Source organism: Ascaphus truei, chromosome 3, assembly GCF_040206685.1.
Source record: "Ascaphus truei isolate aAscTru1 chromosome 3, aAscTru1.hap1, whole genome shotgun sequence".
NCBI lineage: Eukaryota > Metazoa > Chordata > Amphibia > Anura > Ascaphidae > Ascaphus > Ascaphus truei.
This window is the reverse complement of record NC_134485.1, coordinates 313,370,712-313,396,092: the sequence shown is the minus strand read 5'-3', so window position 1 is coordinate 313,396,092 and position 25,381 is coordinate 313,370,712. Positions and strand designations below refer to the sequence as shown.

The 25,381-nt window shown below is 44.6% G+C and overlaps 1 protein-coding gene across 1 annotated transcript; it reads right to left on the bottom strand.

The window, feature by feature from the left end:
- Positions 1-210: 210 nt before the first annotated feature.
- On the bottom strand, positions 211-25,094 carry RGCC (regulator of cell cycle). Its single transcript, XM_075591070.1, has 5 exons — positions 24,869-25,094; positions 22,735-22,908; positions 4,629-4,736; positions 3,129-3,191; positions 211-1,209 (listed from the first exon to the last, which is right to left on the bottom strand). Exons 1-5 carry the CDS (start codon positions 24,900-24,902, stop codon positions 1,202-1,204), a joined length of 387 nt encoding a protein of 128 aa, XP_075447185.1. The 5' UTR covers positions 24,903-25,094; the 3' UTR covers positions 211-1,201.
- Between the last annotated feature and the right edge of the window lie 287 nt (positions 25,095-25,381).

Below are 25,381 nucleotides of genomic sequence, written 5' to 3'. Positions count from 1 at the left end.
ATAGAGGGACATATATTGTACAGAGCTTTCCAGACATCACAGGTCTCGTTTTCAAGTGTACTCATGGAAGAGAAACCTATGCGGTTTCAGAAACTCCGTAAAATATCATTAAATTCATCAAGACCTCTAATGTGGTCTCCTAAAAGATTTCTCAATCTCCAGGTCCTTAATAGCTTTTGAAGGGCCCAAAAATTACAAATCAGAATCAAAAAGAATTCAGTCCATGTTTTATTTGTATACAAAAATATATTATAATGGAAAAAGCTTCATTACATTTTTTTCAACTATATAACATTACAATTTATCTCCATAAAAGCATTTTAAATTATATTTAAGCAATATTTAAGTACAAAAAACAGCACAACTATCTTCAAAGCAGTGGCGTAGCTAGACATGCACAGGCCCCCAGGCAAACAAATTCAGGGCCCCATCATCATCTCTCCCCGTCATCATCAGCTCTCTCCCCCTCCATGTCTACCTGTGGCGTGAGATGATGGTACGCGGCAGATTGCCAGGATTGAGCAGAAGAGCTGCCGGCAGAGGAGTAAGGCTTGTATCATAAGCGCATGCGTGATTCCTATGACGTTGCGCGTACATTGTGTGTATACAGGGAAAGCTATGCCGCGCGCGCCCAGGAGGCGTGGCCATGATGTCACACGTGTAGGCCTCCCCGTGATTGGCTCAGTGTCACACGACACGGCAGCCGCTCGAAAATACAAATTTCTTTGCATTTCCACCAAGCTGCCGCGCACGCGCATCGGCAGTGGATACACTGTCATAGGGAGACATATCTTCCATTGCCACGCACGCACTTACCATAATACATGCCTTAAGAGTTGCACGGAGGCAGAGCAGAACAGCCGGGGAGGAGCGCGCTGTAGCAGCAGACACCGGAAGTAAGAAAGACTTACGGGTCGGACCACTGGGGCGTGCTCCTCTGCCGATAGAGGGGAGGGTGAGAGTGGGCCCCCACAGAGCGCTGACCCCCTGGCTTTAGCTACGCCACTGCTTCAAAGTATTGAAAACAGATATCAGTTTTTCGAAAATCATGCAGCCAAGTCATATTCTCAAAACGAATATAACAGAATATATCAATGTTGTCTTCAGCTGGTGTGAGGAAGCTTCTGCCTTTTCAACACTATATTCTTCATCAGGATTTACTGCCTTCATTGCAGACATCACTGAAGTAAACATCCATTCTTCACATGCCTGTAAATAGATAACATAGCTTGTCACGTACAATGGTTATCACATTCTATTAGGCTTTGGTCCCGCTGCGTCCGGCGGCGCGCGCGCCCGCGGCCCACCAGCCCCTTTCCTCCAGTCTGGAGGTCCCCGCTGGCTCCTTCCGACGTATCTGACTGCGTGCTGCGACGCGTCAGCCGGCCGATGCTGCAAGCTCGTAGTGATTTGCAGCTCTGACGCGTCACGTGGTGCAGCAGTCAGCCAAGGAGGGGAGGGAAGGAGTTACGGGAGGGAGGCGGCTTGGAAGGGGAGCAGGGGAGGGGCTGCGGGGGAAAAGTGTGTGTGTGTGTGGGGGGGGGGGGGATGGACAAACGGATCCTCCGCTCAAACCACGCCCCCCCCCCTCCAGCTCCCTACACACCACAGGTAGCAGCCAATTGCCTCTCAGTCAGCGCGCCCGCACTGCATGCAGGTGGCGCGCTGAGGCAGCAGGGCCTTAGCCTATGTAGGATGTACTGCAGACAACACTAGGACCCATATTCAATAAATGGTCCCAAACCTCAGTGCACCGTAACGCCCATTCACTTAACCATTATTTGGAGTCAGAAAGGAATGTATTTTTCCCCTCATGAGACATCACTGGATAATGTGTCACTGGGGTTTTGTATTTGCCTTCCTCTGGATCAATATACTGTAAGTACAAATAGGATAAAGTATCTGTCTACATTTAGCACAGGTTGAACTTGATGGACGTGTGTCTTTTATGAACCTCATTTACTATGTAACTAGATCTGGGCCTATGTGGACTATGTATCAGAATGGCAAATATAGGAGGACATTTCCGCAATTATAATGGGCCTAATTAATATGTTGAATGGATGTCTCAAAAGGTCCAAAACGGAGAACAGCAGTAGCAAGGAGTGGGGCCACAAACCAGAAAGAGGGGTTAAAAAATAGTTTATTCCATAACAAGTGAGGGGTACAGGGTAACTCTGACGCGTTTCGGGAACAAGTCCCTTTGTCAAAGAGTAAAGAAGCATCTGTGCATACCCCCTGTTAAATACGTGATCCCCCGCCCCCAACAATGACGTCACGCACGCGAAATCTCGCGAGATTTGGACAGTGGACTTCTCCCATTGGTGTGGGTAATCACCAATGAGGCGCCTCATTGCTGTGACATACTATGCAACAGGGTATGGGGAAACACAGAAAGGGGAGTGTACAGAATGTTGTGAAGCGGTTTCCCAGTGCTGGAAAAGAGTCCAGCTCCATTCAAATAAATGGGACAAAAATCTTCTCTGGGGAAACAGCAGTTCGCACAGGAGTAATAGAATAATCTTTATATCATATAATTAAAATTCTCTAATATCCAACATCCTAAAATCCCATTGCTTACTCCCCTTGAGGTGTTTTGTTGCCATACTAGCACTTCAGAGGGTGTACCAGGGTCACTGATGTGACCTTTGCCCTGTGTTGTTGTGCAGAGAGGGAGGTGCCAGCAGGTTGTTGAGCATTAAAGTGAAGAGACTTATTCATGGTCCAGCACGTGCCATCTTTTCTGTATCATTACAGCATGTGTATGCTATAAACCTGCAGTACTGTATTGCTGCTTTGGTTTCCAACATACTGTTGTACTGTTAGCGTCCGAGTATCCTCAGAAGTCTGACAACGACAATAGAATAGGGCTGTTGCTTTAGATGTGGTCCCCCTCTAGGCCGACGAATGGGGGGATAACTGCCCCGAGCCTAGCGGCGGAGGGGGACCAGGCAGGTCTAACCCGAACCTCCGCTACCAGCCACCTGGGTGGCAGCTTTCTGAATAAACCCCAAATTCTGTTAACTCCCATCTGGAGAAAAAATGGCCAAATGTTATAAGCAATGGATCGGTAGTCTCTCCTGTAATGTAAGTCACTGGATTTCGACTACAGTCCCTCCCATACTCACTTGCTAATGTTCTGTCAAGGTCAGCAATGAAATCTTCCAGCTCCTTCGTATCTCCCAGTTTTGCTGAAAACATTGCAATACAAATTAAATTATTCGCACACACAGCCGTCTTAAAACACTTTCAATTAAGCGCTATGTACATTAATGGCGCTATATAAAATAAAAACGTACAATTAACTAATTTTTTTCCGGATGTAAAACTAGACCAGTGCTTGGATGTGTGGCTGTGCTGGTTTGAAGTAGCAACTTTAAAAAAAAATAATGTACAAGAACAGAATTTTAAAAAGCAATGAGTATATTTTACACAGGTTTTTCCCTTCTTGCCTCTTATGTATGTACTGTATGTATATCTTTATTTACATAGCGCCTCCATGTACACCGCACTTCACAGCAGTAATACACGTGACATAATACAACATATGATGGGAATAAGCGCTTGAGACAAAAGTGACGTTAGGAACATGAGTCCCGGAACATGAGTCCCGGCCCCGAAGTGCTTACAGTCTAAGTGGTAAGTAGGGAGAACGTACAGAGACAGTAGGAGGGTGTTCTGGTAAGTGCGTCTGTAGGGGGTCATAGTAAATGCGTATGAGATTTACATAGCACAAACATTGTACAACTTGCATTTAAAAAGCCATTATTTAAATGAGGTCAGTGCTGCAAGAGCTCCTTGAAGCATGGGCTTGCAAAATCGGTTGGTCAAAAAAATCGGTTGACTAAACCACAAGTTAATTTACTGATTATCATGTCAAGTGAAAACAGCAGTTCCATGTGCGCGCGCACACACACACACACACACACACACACACACCACACACACGGAATTATACAAAAGAAAAAAGCAGTACACTAGGACTTAAAATATGCAATAACCAAATTATGCAATATTTAATGAAAAACTAGTCAAGTCCTAGTGTGCTTGCTTTTTTCGTGTGTATGTGTGTGTGTGTACGTGTCTGTGTCTGTACACGTGTGTGCGTATATGTAGAAATGGGCGAATCCATCCAAATCTGTTTCCCGGATTTTCCTCGCATTTATCCACCCAACAAATCTGTAAAGTCCGCAAACGGACTAGGTCGGTTTTAATCCACACGGATTCATCAAAAACCGCCATTGAATACAATCCGTGGACAGATTTGTAGATTCCAATACAATTCTCAAGGATCCCCGGATTGGATTCCACAAATCCATCCACTGGTCGCGGAATTCATGGAGTGTATTGGTAATAATAAAATATCTGCACAATGCCAATCATCCTTTCAGAAATTGATCCGCAGACCAAAGGAACCATGCGGTCCAAATTCTCCATAAAAAAAAAATATCGTATGTACACACACACACACACACACACACACACACACACACACACACACACACACACACACACACACACACACACACACACACACACACACACACACACACACACACACACACACACACACACACACACACGACTTCAGCTGAAACATTGTAGAGTGGGCATCTTGTAAAACATACCTTTACGGGGGGTATCAGCTGGAGAAGATAACGTTGGAGAAGATAGTGTAGGAGAGTTGAGCTTTTCATCACTGAAGCTAAAACTGTTTCTACAAAGGGAATCAGCACCTGAAATTAAAAATAAAAAAAGATGAAAAGCGATTGAATAAAATATCTGGGTATTGGTATTCCAGCACTTTCATAAAACAAATATTTGGGCTGTGCCCCAGGAAATCCCCCGCATATCATAACATGGTAACCAAGACGAACTACCATCAGTGACAGAGTATTTTCTCCTAACATATGCTGAGGTATGGTCCAATATAAGATTATTCAACAAAAGTTATAAACACAGATAATGTCCAACTGTGTGTACGTCGTTCGGCATACTTCAAAATACAAAAGCTTAGAGCAGACAATACACATTATGCATGCCGTGCCTGTCTATTTCCATGCCAAATACTACAGAACCTACTTCTTTTAACTCCCTCCTTCACTATCAAGCCCCACTGGAAGTGAATGGACTGGGGCTTATTCTACATCTGCCGAATTGGCTCGTTTTCTACCAGAATTCCCTATTGACATGAATTTGGGAATTTCTGCCCAAAATGGCTGCTTTGGGGGGGGGGGGGGGGAGGTATAGGGTTCCTTTGCTGTCATTGTCATGGTTCGTGCAACTCCTCTTTCAGTAAGGAATGACCATTACCCAACTTCAACACAAAACGTGTGTGTTCTTTGTATTCGGATAACTCTTCCTGTCTGTACCTCTAATACCCTTTGCTTATTTCAAAAGGCTCCATCATATTTCATCTACCCCTCCTCTTTCTCTAAGTATATTCGTGCTGTGGTCTTTACATCATTCTTATAAAGCTTTTGATGTAGGGTTTTGTTTCAGGCCTTTGTTTCACCAACTATGATTTCAATGGATTATGTCATTTTCGTTTAACCCATTGAGAGTTTCAATGGTTCGCACTGATTTGCTAACCCCTCCAGAAATTAAGAAGCTGAAAGAAACATTTGTTCAGGTAAAAGGCATGAGAAAAACCTGCATCCTGTACTCTGGCATACAGTGATCTGACCATATGTTATGAATAAGTTTCAAACAGCAGTCCAACTTTAAACAGTATTGTCCTGTGTGACTGAAAAGAGAAATAGACAACTCAAAAAAAAAAAAGAACATTTGCCTGGTGCACACAACGTTTATTTTTGTTTTAAATGTCTTTTTCTCTAAGCTCAATAAGTTGCAGTTTTGGGACCCGGCTACAACTTCATATTTCAGTCAAACACACCTTTATGAACCAGCTATAATTTTAGCTATAGTCAGTTATAGCTCTGAGTTTGTTATTATTTTATATTCAGTCAGCCGCAACTCTGGGACCTGTTAGGCATTGAAATATCAGGTTTTAAATGTTGGCCTACTAAATCGTTGTCACGGGAGACCAGGTTATTTACACATTTTTACCGGGATCATACATTGAGCAAAACAAGGTAATGAAATAAATTGTAATTTATTCGCATACATACAATACACAAAATACAGACAAAAAGACACACTTACTTTGGGACTGGGGTCGAAAACTAGACTTTCCTAAGTGCAGGGAACTCTTTGGGCGAGTTTTACCCTGACCGGGACTTCGCTCGGAATCTCCTGGAACCCAAATCGGCATAAAGTTCCACAAGCCACCGCTACGTTCTCTTCTGAGAACTTGGTCCCTCCTGACCGCGAGTTACTCCAAATCTCCTGGAACTCAAAATTGGTATAAAAACCCAGCCGCGTCCACTACGATCGTTTGAGAACTTGGGCGCAAAAGTTGGACTTCAACTCTAGCGGGCAGGTTTTTCAGGCGTCAAATCAAAGCCGGTTGCTCTGCTATCTGCACAGAAGAAACTTAATCCTGCCCACGCTCTTACTACTGGAGAACTACAATCTGATTGGCTCACAGATTTATAGTATTCTGAGTTTTCACAAAACTCAGCAGCCAATGGGAAAATTCCAAAGCAACCAATCAGAACCAAGCCGGGTAAGTGGGAAATCTGAAATAGCCAAGGGACACGCACAAGCCTGCCACCTTTCTCCCTGGCTATCTCAATGCCCCCTTTCTCCCTGGCTATCTCAATGCCACCTGCTGGGACAGGCTCCACCAGGTCTGGCATAGAAAGTGGCATCCCGGAGGACTGCCATTGATCTCTGGACATGGTACTCCCCCTTTCCCTGCTGACCAAATGCTGTTCTCACCTCTGGGCATCCTGACTGCTTTGAACTCTATGTCGAGCAGACTTACCGGCGCCTATGGGTTAGCTCGGGCTGCCTGTTTGGACATCGGTTCCGAATATAAAAAGCTCATTACATTTTAATAACGTATATTTTAATACACTTCTGTGTCTCGGGGAACAGGGGACAGAAAGGAAAAATGTTGTAGTTTTTACATTTATCTGCCTTATTCCCCACGCACTCTCTCTTGGACTCAGACTGGACTCTGAGTCCCCCCTCAAAATTATATACTGTTGAGGTACCCACAAACCCTATACTTTTTGTGGGACACCTGGGCACTTGCTGGGGTACCCCCCTTAACCTAGGGATTCCCTCAGCTACAGGAATAGAGGTTTTATCCCTGTGCCCCATTCTCCTTTCTGGGCTGTGCTGAAGCAGGGTGGCGAGTCACGCTTGCGTTTTCAAGGGAGATATTGCCGGAACAATGTGCCTACATGTATCCGTGAATCAGGCATGATTCCCGGGTACATTTATAGGGGGAACCGACAACTCTGGACCCCAACCTCCTAGGCACATTCTGTCAATGGTTCCTCTGCAAAACCCCTACCCCAACAATCCCTGCTTGCTGGCATTCCCGAAAAGGGAAAAAACACAAAATATTATTTTAGTACATACAATACATTGGAATGGTACAATGTTACTGAGCCCAAGAGCCAACTCTCTGGGACCCCTATACACGGATCAGAGGTAACCAAAACGGGCTTAACCTGTGAGAGCCTGATAACCCCTTACCGTCACAACCGGCTTACATTACTAGCAAACAAAGACATCATTTATACCACAAAGAGGCCCACGGCCAAAACATTTTATATTTTTAGATGTGACATCCTGAAGGAACACATCATATGCCAAGACTGATAAAAATGCGGAAAGGTCAGAGATTACAATCTAGTCATAAAATAGACCTAACGGCCGTCAGGCAAGTTGAATGTGAAGTATGTGCACATGAAATGCAAGTATCGAAAATATATATACCATAAGAGTATCAGTGAAAGCCTGAGTCAGGGGTCTTCAATGAATTCGTGTGATGCTATATTGGCCTGCATTGCAAATATGAAAAATTATTAAAAGTCTTGCAAAGGAGAAGATTGCATATAGTGCCTGCAAGAGTTCAATGTGGTCCAAGCAGCAGTGAAGTGGAAGTGTGAATTTATCATCCCGTCAAACCACTGCTGGATAAAGGCCTCCCCAAGGATCTTCCAGTTATTATGGTTGCAAGCCTTTTTTCTCAAAGTAGCGCCAATAAATTCTGATTTCATCCTCCAGTCTTACTTTTGATCGTCATCTTGGTCTTCTAATCCAGTCAAGTATCATCTTTGTCCACGGATGATCATTTCTTCTTGTTACATGTCCGCCCACAGCCATTTTGATTTCTTTCCCCTTGTGATGACAGACTTGTTTGGTTTCGAAACCATTATTTTTCATATCTCTCCCGGCAATACAAAGCATACATCTTTCTATACTTCTTTGCGTTGCCTGAAGTATTTTCATTATCTTCGCATTTAGGGTCCAAGTGTAAGGAATCGGGGAACACGTCCCCTGCGGCATGTTCCCGCCTTACCTCCTGCTGCACAGCATCCCGTTGCAAGAGATCTGAGAGCACGCCCCCCGCGGTGTGCTTCCTCCTTGCCCCCTGCTGTAAAGCCTCCCGCGCACCTTAGAGCTTCAAGGCTCCCATGGAGCTTGGCTCCGCCCCTCCGCTTGTGCACTGCTCCCCAGCTATGCGTCAACTCCATCTCCCTCACCTGTCTCCTGCTTTTCACAGTCTATTCCTGCCTCCGCAGAGGCCGCTCCGCTGCTCCACCCCCTTCTCTCATTGGACTCCTGTTTCTATATATGCTCAGCTCTGTTACTTCCTCTTTGACTGAGCATAGTTATTGGTAGCCTTGTGTTCCCACGTCTGTCTCTGCCTTGTTCCGTCTGTGCTACTAACCTTGTTGCTGTTTGGACCCTGTTCTGGATTATTGACCCCAGCTTGCCTCTGACCTTCCGACCTTCTCCATCCCTGACCACGGCAAACGTGGCAAATCTACTTCTCTACTGGCTTAAACCCTTGACCACGGCACCTCGGACTCTGACTACTCTCCTGGCACCTACCTACGACCTTGGCAAGTATCAAGACTAACCCACTCTCTCCGACCCAGACCCAGTGATCTTGACTATGCACCCTCCAGGCGTGCCTCCGCTGCTGTGGGTGCACAGTTCTATACTTTCCCACCTCAGTAGGGTCCCGCCTTGTTTGTGGTGAGCGCAAGCGTTACACCAAGTTTCACATCCATATGGATGAACAGACAGAATACACTGGTCAAAAATTTTAAGGCACAGTGGAAGGTGCTCTTGAAATATGGTCTTGTTTCTTCCAAATGCGCTCTACCCAATCTCCATTCTCCTATTGATTTAATTCAAAGATTCCCACCCATTGTTACATGCCGGCCAAGGTAGACAGTCTTCAACTTCTAATTCTATTTCATGTATTTTGATCTTTGCAGAAAAGACACATTTGACAAGATTCATATGGAAGTCCATATTCTTACTTGCTCTAATTTATTGCAGGAACCTATGTGTTACCAGGTGTGGTGCGTATACCTGCAGGTTCACCAGGGGCCTGAGCCTCCGCTTGCTGGGAACCTGGGGTGCTCTCTGGAACGTCTCTTGATCAGCGCCTGCACCTGTGCAGGATTCTAGGAGTATAGAATGTCCCCTACACAGGACCCGCATATAGTAATCACATACACTGGAGTATTGGTATAACCATTTACTATATGCAGCATCAATAACACAACACATAACCATATATTTTAGCAACTCAGTAACGGTACCAAAGTCTCAAGTGTGAGTCACTCCTGCTAGGAGCGTGTACCCCGTTCGCACCACCGTGTACTCCCACACCGTGTCCACAGTATAACCCCCTTGTCCCGTGGTCAGCGCTGCCACTATGTGTGAGTACTTTGTTGGTGCACTTATAACGATACCTGCCTGGTGCGGCGGCACCTGGCTTTAAAGGATCTTCTCAAAGGATCAGTCGAGTTCCTGCACGACATCCAGGATCCACCCGCGTGGTGATCCGTCAGGGGCGATCCCACCCTGAAGATAGTCCAGCTCTCTTTAATGGCAGAGACTTGAGCCCAAGTCTCTCAGCAGGAAACGCAGCGTCCGCTGTGTCCCTAACTAGCAAACAGCTAATGGGGCAGGGTCCCTAACCTAGGGCCTGTCCCTATAGCACCACAATCTATTGGAGGGGCTCAGGACCTATCTGGGGCCTAGGGGGCTGCTGGCCTAATGTAGCGGGTCACAGACCCCTGCACGCACCTCCTATCCCTTACTCTTCCTGGTCCTGACTAACGTGCAGAGCCCGCGAAATGTATCTAAATCTCCTCCACCAGGGAGATTCTACAGCCCTATTGGCTCCCTGGCGTCATGTGGGGTGCTCCTGAGGCTCATGGGACCTGTAGTCCCGTTCTCAGAGCCTCCCTGGTTGGCTAGTGTTCGCGCGCTCTCCTCGCGCGTGCGCAACTCGTCCGGCCGCCCGAGCACTCACTGCGCATGCGCAAACTCTGGCAAGATGGCGGCGCCCTGCACGGGAGCCGCTGGAACGCCGAAGCGCTGCATAGCCCCCACCCTCCAGAAGTGCCGGCGGGTCTGTCGAGTGACCCCCGGCAGCGGAGGTAACGAGGGGGGCAGTCGCGGGGCACAGGGGACCTGGCTACAATTGTATTGTATATGTCTTTATTTATATAGCGCCAAAAGTGTACTCAGCGCTTCAAAAAATACAGTTCAGGGAATTATAATATTATAATAAGTGCAGCACAAATCAGTCAATGGGAAAGGAAATTCCTGCCCCGAAGAGCTTACAATCTAAGTAATTTAATGGTTGATGTGGAATTCTAGCAAATGCTCTTTATAATATCAATGTACGCTTCAACACTGGCTTTTAAAACCACTGAAGTGTAAGCAGAATCAAATGCTTTTTCGTAATATACGAATCCTAAAGTGAGATGTAGATCATATTCATTACTTTGGGAAATCACTTCCTCTATGACTTGGATGTGGTCTATTGTGTTTTATCCACTGTGAAATCCAATTTGTTCTGTAGATCAGGGGTGCACAAACTTTCTGTGCTGCGCCCCCCCCCCCCCTGCCTGCCAGCCCCTGTGCTCTCCCCACCCCCTTACCCAATATACAGCGTCAAATGTTGTGCGGGGTCATGTGACACCACGTGACCCCCACAGCATCATTTGACGCACGTTGCTATGGCGACGCACACGTCACATGACCCGCGGCGTCATTTGGCGTTGCATTGCCATGGTGACGCCTCGCCGAAGGTAGGAGACGTCCACGCCCCCAGAATAATCTTACGCCCCCTACTTTGTGCACCCCTGCTCTAGGTTATGCAGAGTCCAAGGTCTGTTGCAGTCAGTCAATTAGCGAGTATCTTTGTAAAAATCTTGCAAGTGATTGGAAGTAGACTGATTGGACTGTAGTTTTTTAGTTCTTGTTTGTCTGCATTCTTATTGATGAGGATAAGGCTAGGTCCCCAGTGGCCACGGCTCCGCGTGCGACAGTGTGCGCGCCACACACAACGTACAGCCCTCCATGGGGCAGGCCCCTATCGGCGTGTGTGCGTGCACAAGCCGCGATGCGACCGCCTTGGCCAAAATACAAGATTTTTGGCCACATCACGGCGGCAGTTCAGCCAATGAGGGCGAACCAGTCGCGTGATGTGATGGCAGCACCCCCCCCCCCCTCGTCGCAATCTCCTGCTCTGCTCTTGCAGCTCAACCACAGACAGCGGCTTTCATCCGTGCACGCGCCTCCAGGAGCGCATGCAGCAGTGAACACTGGGGCAGTAGCCTAACAACTATGGCATTGCTCCATTCTTCTGGAATTGTCCTGTTCAGCTTGTAGAGCTTTGCAATGATTTTTTCACTTCTTCCCCAGCTTCTGTCAAGATTTCAGTTGTAATTCCATCTTCCCCAGGAATCTTCCTATTCTTCATTGGATTTTTTTGTTTCCCCACATTTTTTGGAAAGACACGTCATTGGTGGTCTCTCCTCGCTTGATCTCTGCAGGATTACGCCCTGGGTTAATGTACAATTTCATGTAGAAGTCCTCAACTTTCTTTGTGATAAGTGCACAGTTTTATTGTTGATTCATAGTCGTGTTTGAGTGCAATGAATTACTACTTCCCACTTCTTTAAGCTTTTGTTATCTTCAATAGTCTTCACCGTATCAGTAAAATTTTCTTACATCTTCAGTTTTATGTTTGCAGAATGTCTTGCACACCTCTGCATATTCAATTTGTGCATCTTGGGATTGCTTCCTTTCTTGTCGTCTCCTAATTAATTGTTTTAATCTCAGATATTTTCTTATCCTGTTTTTTTTTCTGCACTTTCAACTACAATCTTCATAACTGTTTAAGTGCCCCCCTCCCCCCTCTCAGGTGTGTCTCTGTGTGCATGCGCATCTGACAGATACTCCTTCCCCCTCCCCGGGTTACAATGTGCATTGAGCGGGGGCGGGCAGAGTACTGAGCGCTCTGATTAGCTCTGCCCCCAGTCCTCATGCAACTCTGCTGCCTCCTGCTCAACCCTCACTACTCACCAAGCGGAAGGGCGGCCATTGACAGGTCATTCAGAGCAGACACCATGGGGGGAATTCTTTTCCATCCCTGATATATGTATAATCAAAAAACTATATATTTATTTTCCTGCCATGCATTTCCCGGTGGTTAACCCAGCATGGACAGATCAAGTAATCTGTCTAAGGCTGCGGGCCACGCTCCCGCTGACCGCGTTGAGCGTGCGGTGCTTGCCGCTTTTACTTACATATACACGCACGCTCACCCACACTCAGCGCTTGGGTAAACAAAAAAGAACTTTCGAGCGCGCTCAATTTGCCTGCAATGCCCCCCGCGCGCGCTTCCGAAATAGCAAGGACACCCGGTGCTCATGCTTGGAGAGCTGGTGATGTCACCGCTCTCAAGCATGAGCGCGGTCAGCGCCACCGCAGCCTAATACCCTCTGCTTATGTAGGTGATGATGAGATAATCCTTGCCCTCCTCCTATTTGACACCATTTGGTAAAAATATACAACCAAAAAAAAAAACCAGTTACTTAAAATAAATTGTGGGTGCAGAAGTTCCCAGAGAGCAACGCCCGAGTTTTATGCAGGGGGTCTGTGTGGGATCCTTTCATCAAACCCCTGGGGTTTTCGCTTTAGTACTTCCCTAACATAAAACACATGAAGAAATTCATGCATAACAAACTAGTATTCTGTACACAGCTCAATGTCACTGCGCTGTACACTCCCCTTAGAAACATCTTGTAGACATTGAGAGGCCTTGTGGTTAAAGCAGCTTTTGCAGCGGTTTGATTTGTTACCTCCTTTTTTTAAACTGCTCTTCTGCACCTGGTGACTTATCCGGTTGTATAAATTTGCAAAAAAATAATAAAAAATACAAAGGTTGAAGCTTATATATTCCAGCAACGTCACTGCTCTTGAACTGCTCACCAGCAAGAAAGTTACTGAGCTCCATTTCAACCGATTCCAATGGTTTTGATAGTAATTTCAGCCTGAATTTAAAGGTGAAATCCTTCCAAAACCACAGCTAAAAAACACGCATAGAGCAAACAAACGCTAGCAAGGGAGCACCAACAAAACGTGCTTCATGCCCTCCTTGGTTTTCTGGGTCTCGCAGGGTCAGTAGTACTTTTCCATTAAACTAAATGTTTTATTCCAGTACACTAAGGGCCTTATTCTATATACGAAGAGGTAGCCATTCTGGCTATTTTCGGCATTGAAGCCTATAGGGATTTTCTGCGTTTACAGCATTACCTCCTAAACCTTACTTTTTGGGTTCTGTCTTTGGAGGGGGATATCCCCAGTACTTTTCAATATCAAGCCTCAATTGATCTTTTAAAACAGACTATGCAAAGAAATCTCATTGCAATGTATCTTTCTAAATCTATTCAATATTTAACATCATACTTTCACCAAAAATAAGTGTATTTATTTTAGATAACAATCCTTTCATATTTTAAGATTCTGGTGAGAAATCTCATAAAAATGTATGTACCTTAGTGTTGCAAAAAAAAAAAAAACTAAATATAAAGAAACCACAGATGATGCACAGTTATACTTAAAATAAAAAAAAAAAGTAGCCACAAGTTAAAATAAATATAATTACAACTGCATGTTTCCTGTAATTTAGCGAGAGATGGAAAATGAGTTGAGGTTTATAAATATTATGAAACTACTGACTTATATCACTCTTCCCAATTCTTTTGGCATAATTCTAGGAGACAAATGGATTCTGATTGTGATGTATATAAAAGGGATACTTTAAATGTATATATGTTGTACAGGAGGGGTGTATATCATTCCAGACCATATACTGTAGCTCATTTGTCAGATGTGACCAAACATTAAATGTATATAGGAATTGTAATCCCCCACCATAACATTTACTTCAAGTTCAACCCCAGAATGCTTTTATAGATTTCCGAGATCCTGATCTATTCACAAGCAACCACAGCCAGAAGTAGCCAGAATATCTCATATTGGAGAACCAGCAAATCTTACACATCAGTCATCATCAAAAGTAAGCCTTGATGTTGATAAAGGAGATCTCTCTGGTACTCAGAATAGTCTCCTTACACAATGTCATCATCATCAACAACAACAACAACAGATAAGGTTAAAAATAAAGAACAGACCAACAAATATCATGGAATATGCCATATGTACCACTTTAGTATGAGACCGCCAAGAGACTCACACCCAACTGATAGAACTATGATGCAAGGATTGCCAAGGCATCAGTGCTCTATTCATGGCCCATTGGTTGCTTTAGGTGTGTACTTTCCCGGTATGTAGCTAAGGAACTAGGTGGTCAACCAGAGCTGAAATAAACATGGTTCAGCTCTGGCGACTCCTTGCTTCCCGTGTATGTAAAAATAGGGGGTGTAGAGAGAGAACTGTTTTATTTATTTTTTAAATATACCTTCATTAACAATTTGCTATATTTGAAGTTAGTACGAAGCTTGAAATGAAATATTTATCATTGTTTTGGCTGCAAACCAGTGCAAAAAAAATAAATAAAATAAAAAAATTAACAGCACACGATTTATCAAGAAAAAAGAAATAAAATAATAATCAACTGCCATTGAAAGCAATGTTTTTTTTCTTTGATTTATACCAGTTTTGCAGCTGGGTAATCATCTCCCTAAAATTGTCGGAACTCACAAACACATTTAGAAACACATTAAACCTTCATTTCATAGGTAATCCAACCAAACACCACAGAAATTAATATGCTGCCCATATACTGTAGATAAATCAGTGGAGCAATATCCTCCCAGCTTCCGCAGGCAGACTCCTAAACCCACATACTTGGTGACCGTCAATATTTAACACCTGCTGATCTCAGCTTCACCACTGATGGCTTCTAATCGCCGCAGAGAAGAAACCTGCTGTGGGTTAGAACGGTGAGATAAAGGGCAGCACGGATGGAAACATAACAGGTTATATTTGACACCGTATATTTTCCTGAAGTAGGTGTTTTGAGGGGGCTGTTAGGATCATTAAATGTAATAACCTGTTCCATGTCATGGTGAGAGAAACTTTACGTCCCATTGGGCACGAAATGTTGCTGTGATTGTAACCCACACGATTATATGCAGAAACACTTTGGATAAGTTACCCAACTATTCTGTAATATCAAGGGATGCTTGAAAGCCAAACTATTTCCTGTATGTTTTCATAAAAACAGGTTGGCATGTTCGGTGCCTTTTACTCGACTCTGCAGCAGAAAAACACTGCATGCAAATGTGTGAAAAGTTACACATCTTATTTGGGATAATACAGATATAATCTGTGTGCTTTGCCCCTAAAATTAATAAAAGACAAGATCTTACAGGATATCGAAGGGACAAAGTTACAGTCATACAAGTACATGGCCATTAAGTTATTATTAAGTATTACCCCACCTCATTTATTTTACTTTTAGGTTTTGAAATATGCATGCATTTTAATGTAGATGGTATTTCTGCATTGACAACTAAGAATACTCTATAAAAATAGAAGTTTTATCTCCTAAGACCGGGTGTACTTGTCTTTGCTGCTGTTCGCGCTTCGTGCTAACCTATGGCCATAAAAAGGAGGGATGAATGTGCTTTCTTTATCTTTGTTTTTCTATGGACCTCCATTTCTCTTCCCCCTCTATGCCCTCCAGGTCACGACTGCATCAGTGCTGGGTGTAAACGGTTGAATGGGACTCAACGAGGTTTTCAGGGGGTCACTGTGCATATTTCTTTTTTATTTCGTCCGTAACAATAAAACAAGTTAAATGGAAAATGGAAAGCAAGACAGGCACCATAGTATGAAGTTAAAAAACACATTCTTAAATATCCCTTGGCAATTGTAAATATAACACAATTCACAGGACACAGCCAGTATCCACCACTTATTGTATCTAAACATGAACAGAATGGAAATTCCTGTTTCATATTCGCTACTTTTTAAGAGTGTGAGACCACTTTATTGTAGCCATCTGTTCCCTGCTGCCCACTATACTCGTGTCTGATCATCTCTATCACAGTTAAGACAAACCCTAGATATCTATAGGACCACCTGCACAAAGGCAGTGATCGATTTAAAAATCTGGGGCCCATGGACACTTACCTTAGTGCCGCCTCCTCCTACAGCGCCACCCTCCTCTAGTGTCACGGCATCAAATGACGCTGAGACATCACATGGCGCCGCAGCGTCATTTGATGCCACGATGCTGAAGGAGGGTGGCACGGAGGAGAAGGCAGCGGTCCCATACTCTCCCCCGGAAATCAGTGGGGAAGAGAGCAGGGCCTCTGAATATGGGGTTGGGGGGGGGACGGGGGCTGGTGGTTAATAGAAATTTGCCTCCCTCAAGTTTTGCTGCCCTAGGTCCGGGCCTCTCGGGGCTTATGGGAAAGCCGCCACTGCAATGTGTGCAATATATTGATATCTTTTCTACTGACAACAACAACACCAGTCCAATACCTCCAGAATCTCGCTACAACACCCACCCCATGATGCCATTACAATCCCCCATTACAGGGCCCATAGCAACGTCCCCAGGTGCTGTCCAACCACCACTGACAAATCATGTTCAAAAATCGGATAGACGTTCTACAAGATTCGGTGGCACAGTAATACATATTGTATTACAACATATAACACTGTAATGGCCAATAGACCTAGGTCACATCTCAGTGTAATGTATTGACACATAAAACTATGTGTACACATACTACACAACAAGACATTCAATATGTTTACCAAGTGTCTTTTCCAATGAGCAGTACTACAAAGCTTAGCATGGTGGGGGACGTTAATGTGAGACTGACCATGTGTATGAGAAGTATACCCCAGACAGGTTTCAAAATCACATACTGATTACTTAAGTGATCGCAGCTAATCTAATGCTGTCCAGAGGTGGACTGAATTATAGGGCAGTTGAATGCAAAGTCATAATTGTATGTTAAAAAGTTACCGCTGTTTGGTGAATGAGGATGAGGCGCGGTTCTTTTTGCATATGGCTAACCTCTCGTTCCTCTTGTTTTCCACAACCATAGAGTTACTTGCCATACACCTGCTCTTCGCCCTGAATGTCAGGGAGAGGACCGGAGAGAGTTCTCATCTCAGCTTGAAATTCTCACCTCCGTCAAACATTCCTCAACCTCAGGAAATATGTCTACTTAACAAACCACCGAGATATCTTACAGTTTGTCCGAACTTTCACTAGACTACAAAACAAGGTTCTGCTGTACATAGTTTTTGTATTTTAACTTTGCCCCCTCTGTGTCTCTCTTACTACGGTATTTTGCCTCTGTCCTGTTTCTCTTCTTCCTTACTGCTCATATATTTTCTCTTTTCTCTGGCTGGTGACACACTGTGTGTATTTCTACATTTCTGTTTGCAGTAGTTTGAGGAAACTATTTGTATACTTGCCATTTGTATAAACAACCCTTATTTGCAGGATTAGTATTTTTGCCTTATAGCCTCATTATTTTTTTACAGCATTCATTGCTACAAAATACAATCAGAAGACGTGTTTTAGTGTGCTCCTGAAATTCTGCCGTTTTGAAAAATTTTTTGTAGCAAACACAAATAACTTGTTTTACTGGTCAGACGCTGCCTTTTGTTTAGATCTACATTCGGTAGGTCGAAGTGGGTGATTCAGTAAGGCTCTATGCGGGGATTAATGCACCTGCCATTGTCTTGAATGGGAGTGAACGTCGGATCCACGGCGTTATCTTGCAACAGACCTCACTTACTGAATCTCACCCTAAACAAGCAAAGGGGTGCCGCCCATGCCAGAGGAGCACTCATTACATCTGAACACTAAGGCACAGAAAATTCACAACCATTGTAAAAGTCCTCAAAATATCACACTTCGATTGCACTCCCAAAAAAGGTGGAGATCTTCATCAACTACGCGACTGATTAAAAAAAAAAAAAAGTTATGAAACTGCATCTTTCATATAACATGATTTTTTGTGTTATGTCTGACTTTCTAATCATGCATCTTGCTTTCTTCTTTGCTGCTGCCTGTCACTTTAGCAGTTTCTGTACTCTTATAGCACTTATGCCAAGGGCTCGTCAACTGACCTCAGGAGAAGGGCCTGGATGTGGTACTTAGACTCTCTGCTCCTGCTAATTACAAACTTGTTGCTTAAGCGCAGTTTTTCACACTGAATCTCACTTGATAGTTAAGATAATATCAATATACAAATGGTACAAATGCTTGCAAAAGGTTTAAATATAGTCATTTGCAAGTCTTTAAATATATATAAGCTTGCATTGCAACAAGTTGTGGCCCTTCAAAGTTTTCTGATCTGGCCTCTTTGGAGAATTAGTTAAAGAGCCCTGATCTATGCATTGTAGTGTAAAGTAGGGTAACACTTCAGGCCTCATTCTGCCCTCCCTCCCCCTGCAGGTCAGGTTTTCAGGTTATCCCTGCTTCAGCACAGGTGGTGCAGTCAGAGACTGCATAAAGAAATTGGCAGATATGGCCTAACAGAGGGAAGAGCAGATATTTCACAAACCACAAAATCAATCTTATTGGGAAAATGTCAGCATTGAACCATTACACTAAACCTCTCACACATATTCAGACCATATACTTCAATGGTGATTTCCCCTTACAAGTTAAGTCAGCCTCTGAAACATACAAGTTACATCTCTTATTAGTCAGGATCACACTACTCCTTCTGGTGTCAACTTCTTCTCATACCCATCCCCTGCCACTCTCCCATTCTCCTGTGCCCATTGGTATGCTCGCTCTCTTTCTATCAAGTTCCTCTCTGTGCATGACTTCTTTCACTCTCACTCTCTGCTCCTATTTGCTATAACTGAGACTTGGCTCACTCAGTCTGACTCTCCCCTCTCTTATGGTGGTCTTTCTTTCTCCCACACTCTGCGCCCTGATGGCAGGGGTGGAGGCGTGGGGCTCTTCCTCTCCTCTCTCTGCCATTACCGTACCCTTCCTACTCCTTCCTCTCTTGCTTTTCCCTCCTTTGAGGCTCACACTGTCCAGATCTTCTCTCCTCTCCCTGTCCACGTGGCGGTCATATATCACCTACCTACCTCTACTCATCCCCCTTCTGCCTTTCTCACTCACTTTGAATCTTGGCTCTCTTTCTTTCTTTCTTTCTTTCTCTCTCAGACTCCCCCTGTTCCTCTCCTTGGGAACTTCAACTGCCACATTGATGACCCCTCTCTCCCTTGGGCTTCCCGCTTTCTCTCTCTAACCTCTTCTTTTGGCCTTCAACAGTGGACTGCAGCCAGCACCCACACGGATGGCCACTATCTAGACCTGGTTTTCACTAAAAACTTCTCTGATATCTCCATTTCCCCTCTCTGACCATCACCTCATCCTCTCTCTCGCTTCTCACCTTCTCCACCTCCATCTACCCCTCAGTTCTGCAGAAACCTGCGCTCTATTAACTACCAGCCTTTGAGTCCACTTTACGCTACTCCCTCAATTCTGCTACAGACTCTGACAACCTGGTCAGGAACTACAACTCTGCCTTATCCTCCTCTCTTGATCTATATGCCCCGCTTTCTCTCTGCCATCCTCACCCTTCTAACCCCAGACCCTGGCTAAATTCCCACACGCATACTGCGTTCCTCCACTCGTTCCTCTGAACGCCTCTGGAGGAAATCTCACACTCTCGCAGACTTCCTCCACTACAAATGTATGCTATCCTGTTTCAACTCTGTCCTCTCTCAAGCTAAACAAACCTACTTTAATTCATTAATCAACACGCACAAGTCTAACCCACGCTGACTCTTTGTCTTTGACTCTACTCAAACCACCCTCAGCTGCCTCTTCTTCCTCCATCTCACCTCAGGACTTTGCTGACTATTTTAAGTAAAAGGTGGAATCCATACATCAGAACATCCCCTCTGTTTCCTCCTCCCATCCTACACCGCTTCCTTGACTCTTTTTGCAATGTCTCAGAGGAGGATGTGTCACTGTTGATCTCTTCTCCCTCTACCACTTGCCTTCTTGACTCCATTCCCTCCCATCTCCTAGAACCTCTTAGTCCTACTATAATCCCTACGCTCACACACATTTTTAACTCATCCCTCTACTCTGGTACTTTCCATCCTCCTTCAAGCATGCAACAGTAATACCATTACTCAAAAACAGCCATCTTGACCCTAACCGTCTTTCTAACTATCGACCTGTCTTCCTCCTGCCTTTTGCCTATAAACTCCTTTAAAGTCTTGTATTCTCTCGCTTGCTCCATTTTCTCAACACCTATTCTCTCCTATTACCTCTACAATCTGGCATCCGCACTGCTCACTTGACTGAAACAGCCCTCACTAAAATAACTAATGATCTCCATGCTGCCAAAGACAGAGGTCATTACACTCTGCTCATATTACTCGACCTCTCCGCAGCATTTGACACCGTGGACCACCCTCTTCTTCTTCTTCACATTCTCCATACTCTTGGTATTCGGAACCAATCTCTAGCCTGGATCTCCCCTTACCTCTCCCATCGTACTTTCAGTGTCTCTTCTGCTAACACTTCTATCGGTCTCTCTGTGGGGGTACCCCAGGGCTCTGTCCTGGGACCTCTTCTCTTCTCTGTACACATTTTCTCTAGTTGACCTAATCACATTTCTTGGGTTGAAATATCACCTCTATGCTGACACACAAATTTACTTTTCAACCCCTGACCTTACACCTGCTGTACAGACCAAAGTTACTAAATATCTCTCTGCTATATCATCCTGGATGGCCCTCCGCCGCCTTAAACTTAACATGACAAAAACAGAGGTCCTCATACTTCCTCCCAAATGTGGCCCTACTACCTCCTTCCACATTACTGTTGGAAGTACGATCATTCACCCAGTAACCCAAGCACGCTGCCTAGGGGTCACACTTGACTCCTCTCTCACATACAGAACGTTTCTAAAACCTGTCGCTTTTTCCTCCGCAATACCACAAAGATACGCCCTTTCCTCTGTTGCTCGACTGCTAAAACTCTGACTCAGGCCCTCATTCTCTCCCGTCTTTATTACTGTAACCTCCTGCTGTCCGGCCTTCCTGCCTCTCACCTGTCTCCCCTACAATCTATCCTAAACGCTGCTGTCTGAATCACTCTACTCTTTCCTAGATCTGTCTTAGCGTCTCCCCTCCTGAAATCCCTCTCCTGACTGCGGGGGCGCAGAGTGCTATTATTTGCGCTAGTGGCAAGGCAGTATCACACACTGCAGCAGATTGGTTACTACAGGAGGCGCATGGCCAGCTAAACCTATATGGATGATTTTAGCCAGTCTTCAGTAGAACCGTAAGGAAAAACAAATTGGGGTTTTATAGTATTGATGAATGACCTGATGATGATTAACTGATGTCTATTTTACACCATGTACACAAACAGTGCATCAAACCCTGAAAGGTTACAATAAAATTAAAAACAAGAAGCCTGAGTTAGTGATGCAAAGCAGCCTTGGATGGATATGACTTTGTATCAAATTGAGCGTTTCTGTTCAGTGCCACACACACACACACACACAATTCCCTGCTAATGTTGCTGGTAATACTCCCCCGTCCCTACTGCCGAGTCTCTGGTCAATTTCAGCAGCTAATCAATGTTGGACATTGATTGGCTGCTGAAACTGATGTCATGCTGCTGCAGCCGGAGATCACAGTTTAAAAAGACTCCCGCGACTGCAGCAGCGTCGACGCCGACTTTAGCAGCCAATGGTAGTTTCAATACTGAACACTATCATTGGCCGCCAGGAGTCTGCCACGAACGTGCGCACATAAGCGCGCACACGTTGTGTAGCGGGCTATGTGAGCGGGGCCTTAAACATTACAGTTACTCCCTCTTCAAAGTCAGGATCACTCTTACAGATAACATGTACCCCCCAAGGACTTCAGCAAGATAACCATCTTGAGAGTCAGAATCACACCTCTTACAGACTTCATTTGCTTTCACACACACAAACTGGTTCATGCACGTAAAAATTAGGATCAGATCTCAATTGCCATCATATAATAAACCATGTAGCCTGTGGCTATGTCATTCACATCATTGCTGGTGAAGCATGATACATCACAAGCAGTTTACTCAAATAGATTAAAATATGACGACTCAAAACTCATTTTAACTAAAGCAACTATAAGAGGATAAATCAGTTTAGAAGTATGTACAGGAACTAAATGTATCAGACAACTGTTCTCCTAACCAACCAAGACAGCCTTTGCCCACTAGATTTTGCCAATATGACGACCTAGCTTTCCTGCGACTGGTCCTGTTTTTCTCCAGCCACCCAAAATGTCACCTTAACAGTGACTCACTTTCTGAGTCGCTGATGCCACTGTCGCTGATGCTGGCACTGCTCCTCCTCTTCATGGTTTGGAGGTGTTCGTCATATCGGAAGCGTCTCTTGTTGAAAGGAGAGGAGAAATCCGCTATCACGGCATCAAACTCGCACAGCACCTCATTCAAGTCATCATCTTCAATTAATGCAGCTGAGAGAAGTAAAGAAACAGTGAGATAAACGATGCAACACAAAGCCAGACACCCACTACCTGCACCTCTGAGAGATGCTTGGGAAACATGGAGAAGGAGTGGCTCAGTGAGAAAAGACACTGACTCTGAAAACAACGACACAGAGTTTGAATCAGGGGAACTGGTTACAGCTCCATCTCCATGTTCCTCAGGCACCAAAACAGATTGTAAGCTCATCTGGGAAGGGATAGTGTTTGTAAAACTTTCTATGTGCGGCGTAACGCACTATATACCTGGGGTGCGCAAACTTTTCAGTCTGTGCCCCCCTGCCTGCTCTCACCCACTCCCCCCACCCGGCTCCGGTGTCAAATGATGCCACGGGGTGATGCGACGTTATGTCACGTGACCCCCGCGGCATCATTCGGGGGAGGGTGGAGAGTGGGGGAGAGCAGGCAGGGGGGCGCAGACTCACGTGACCCCGCGGCATCATTCGACGTCCGGTTGCCCGAAGCCAAGGGAATTTACAGAGGCCTCGTGTGGTCCCCCGGCATTTAATTTAAATGCCTTCAGGGAAGAGCGCGGGGCCTCTGTAACCGCCGTGCCCCCTCCAAAAAAAAAAAAAAAAAAAGTTTGCCCACCCCTGCTCTATACTGTAATTGTGAAGTGCTTTGCGTCTCATTGTGAGAAAAGTGCTATATGACAAAGTTATTAGTAAACATTGTTTAATGCAGGTTCCTTCTGCAATTGATCCCAAATGACACGTGTGCTGATCTGTTTTTCTTACATCAATTTCTAATGTTTAGATCTGAAACCAAATCAAAAACCACTAAAGTTATATTCACTATAGGAAAATCCACTAATAAATGTGATCATGGATATCAAATGATCTAATATAAAAAATAAAAAAAAGCAGCAGCAAAGACGGATACGAGGATTTCAGAAATGAAGGAAGCACCACAGTCTGGTTAGTAAAATTGCCGGGGAACATTCAAGTAAACCACTTCATATTTCTGTTTCTGTTTCTAGTTCTGCAAAGGGTTACTCAAGGATTGAAGAGGGAAGTTCTCAGGACTTTCCCTTCAAACTGTACCAATGTATTTTTAAAGTGAATGTTTTAATGACAAAAGATGAAATCGTGTAATTATGCAGACTGTGCCCGTGTGGGTGATGTGTGGTTGAATGGGCAATACCAGAAATCTTTTCTACCATGGATGCCCATCATAATAAAAGCAATAGCCATGAGGAAGGGAACACAAGGCACAAGAAGCCTCCCTAGCAAAACACAACGCAGTACATTATGAGAAGCTCCTATTTTAATAGAGGAAGAGTCCAAGAAACCCTTCAAACTACATAAACAGCCAATACAACCCCCTCGCTGCTACAATGGTCTGTACCAAGCAATAGATTGCTGGTCCAATTGGCAGTGAAGGAGTTAAAGGTGTTAATATCCTTAACTTTTGCCCCTCAAATTAAGGAAAGAAAGCATAAAAGCCATTCAAGTCCCCTTTTGTGATTGGTTTAAAAAAATGAATTATCAAGAATAGCTTTACCAGCTTACGGGGGTCACGTTATTTATTTTATCAGAATCCAACCCATCCCTGCATTATTTACCCGAGCAATGAAAATAACTTTTTATAAATAGTGTGTACTAGATGTCAGCATCCCCATATTACTGATGTGAACAGTATTATAGTCCAGCACATCGTAGTGTGTGATCTAGCTTTGTTTTTTATGGAGGTCTGTCCCAAGAAGCACACAAAAACACATGGACTAGTTACCAATCTCACAAGAGTTTGCAGGAGAGCATTAAATGCACTTTACTCTGGAGAGAACAAGTGTCCCAAGAGTAACAGCAATGCCATATAGTGATATGCAATCTCCCACCGCCCAGAAAAACTGCAGAATAGGAATGCGTGGGTCACACGAAGCTTTTGTGAAGAGTCCTACGTGTCGATCCGATGCGTCCCCTATGTGACTCACCTCTCTTTGCAGTCTTCACTTTGGGGGACTTCATGGCTTCTATCTTGACTTGGAAGAAAATAATAAATAAATCCTTTACAGGAAACCGCGAGACAAAGTTGTTTGGTATATGACTTCCCTGGCTGGATGTTCTGATAACAGCTACTAGTAATAACACAAGTTACAGCTGCAACTTCTCCAGCACCGCTCACTGTCCCGAGGTCACGCTCCTTCTGCAGCTCACCCCAGCCAGTGGTCCTTTTTATGCGCTTGGTCCCAGCGTCCCGTGACGTCATAGAGGGGTGGAACAAGAATGCAGACGGGGAAAGTTCTATTCATTGTTGTCATGGGGCTGCGCGCTTACTACTGTGCACTGTTGCAGTGACACACACACACACACCCCTACTCTACTCACACGTGTGCAGCTAGAGGGGGCTAAGAGGATATCATAGCTTTTCTAGGGTGCTAAACGGCTACAAACATTTTGCTTTGCAAAGTCTTGCAGTTCTTAATTTATTTTAATGTATTTGGTGT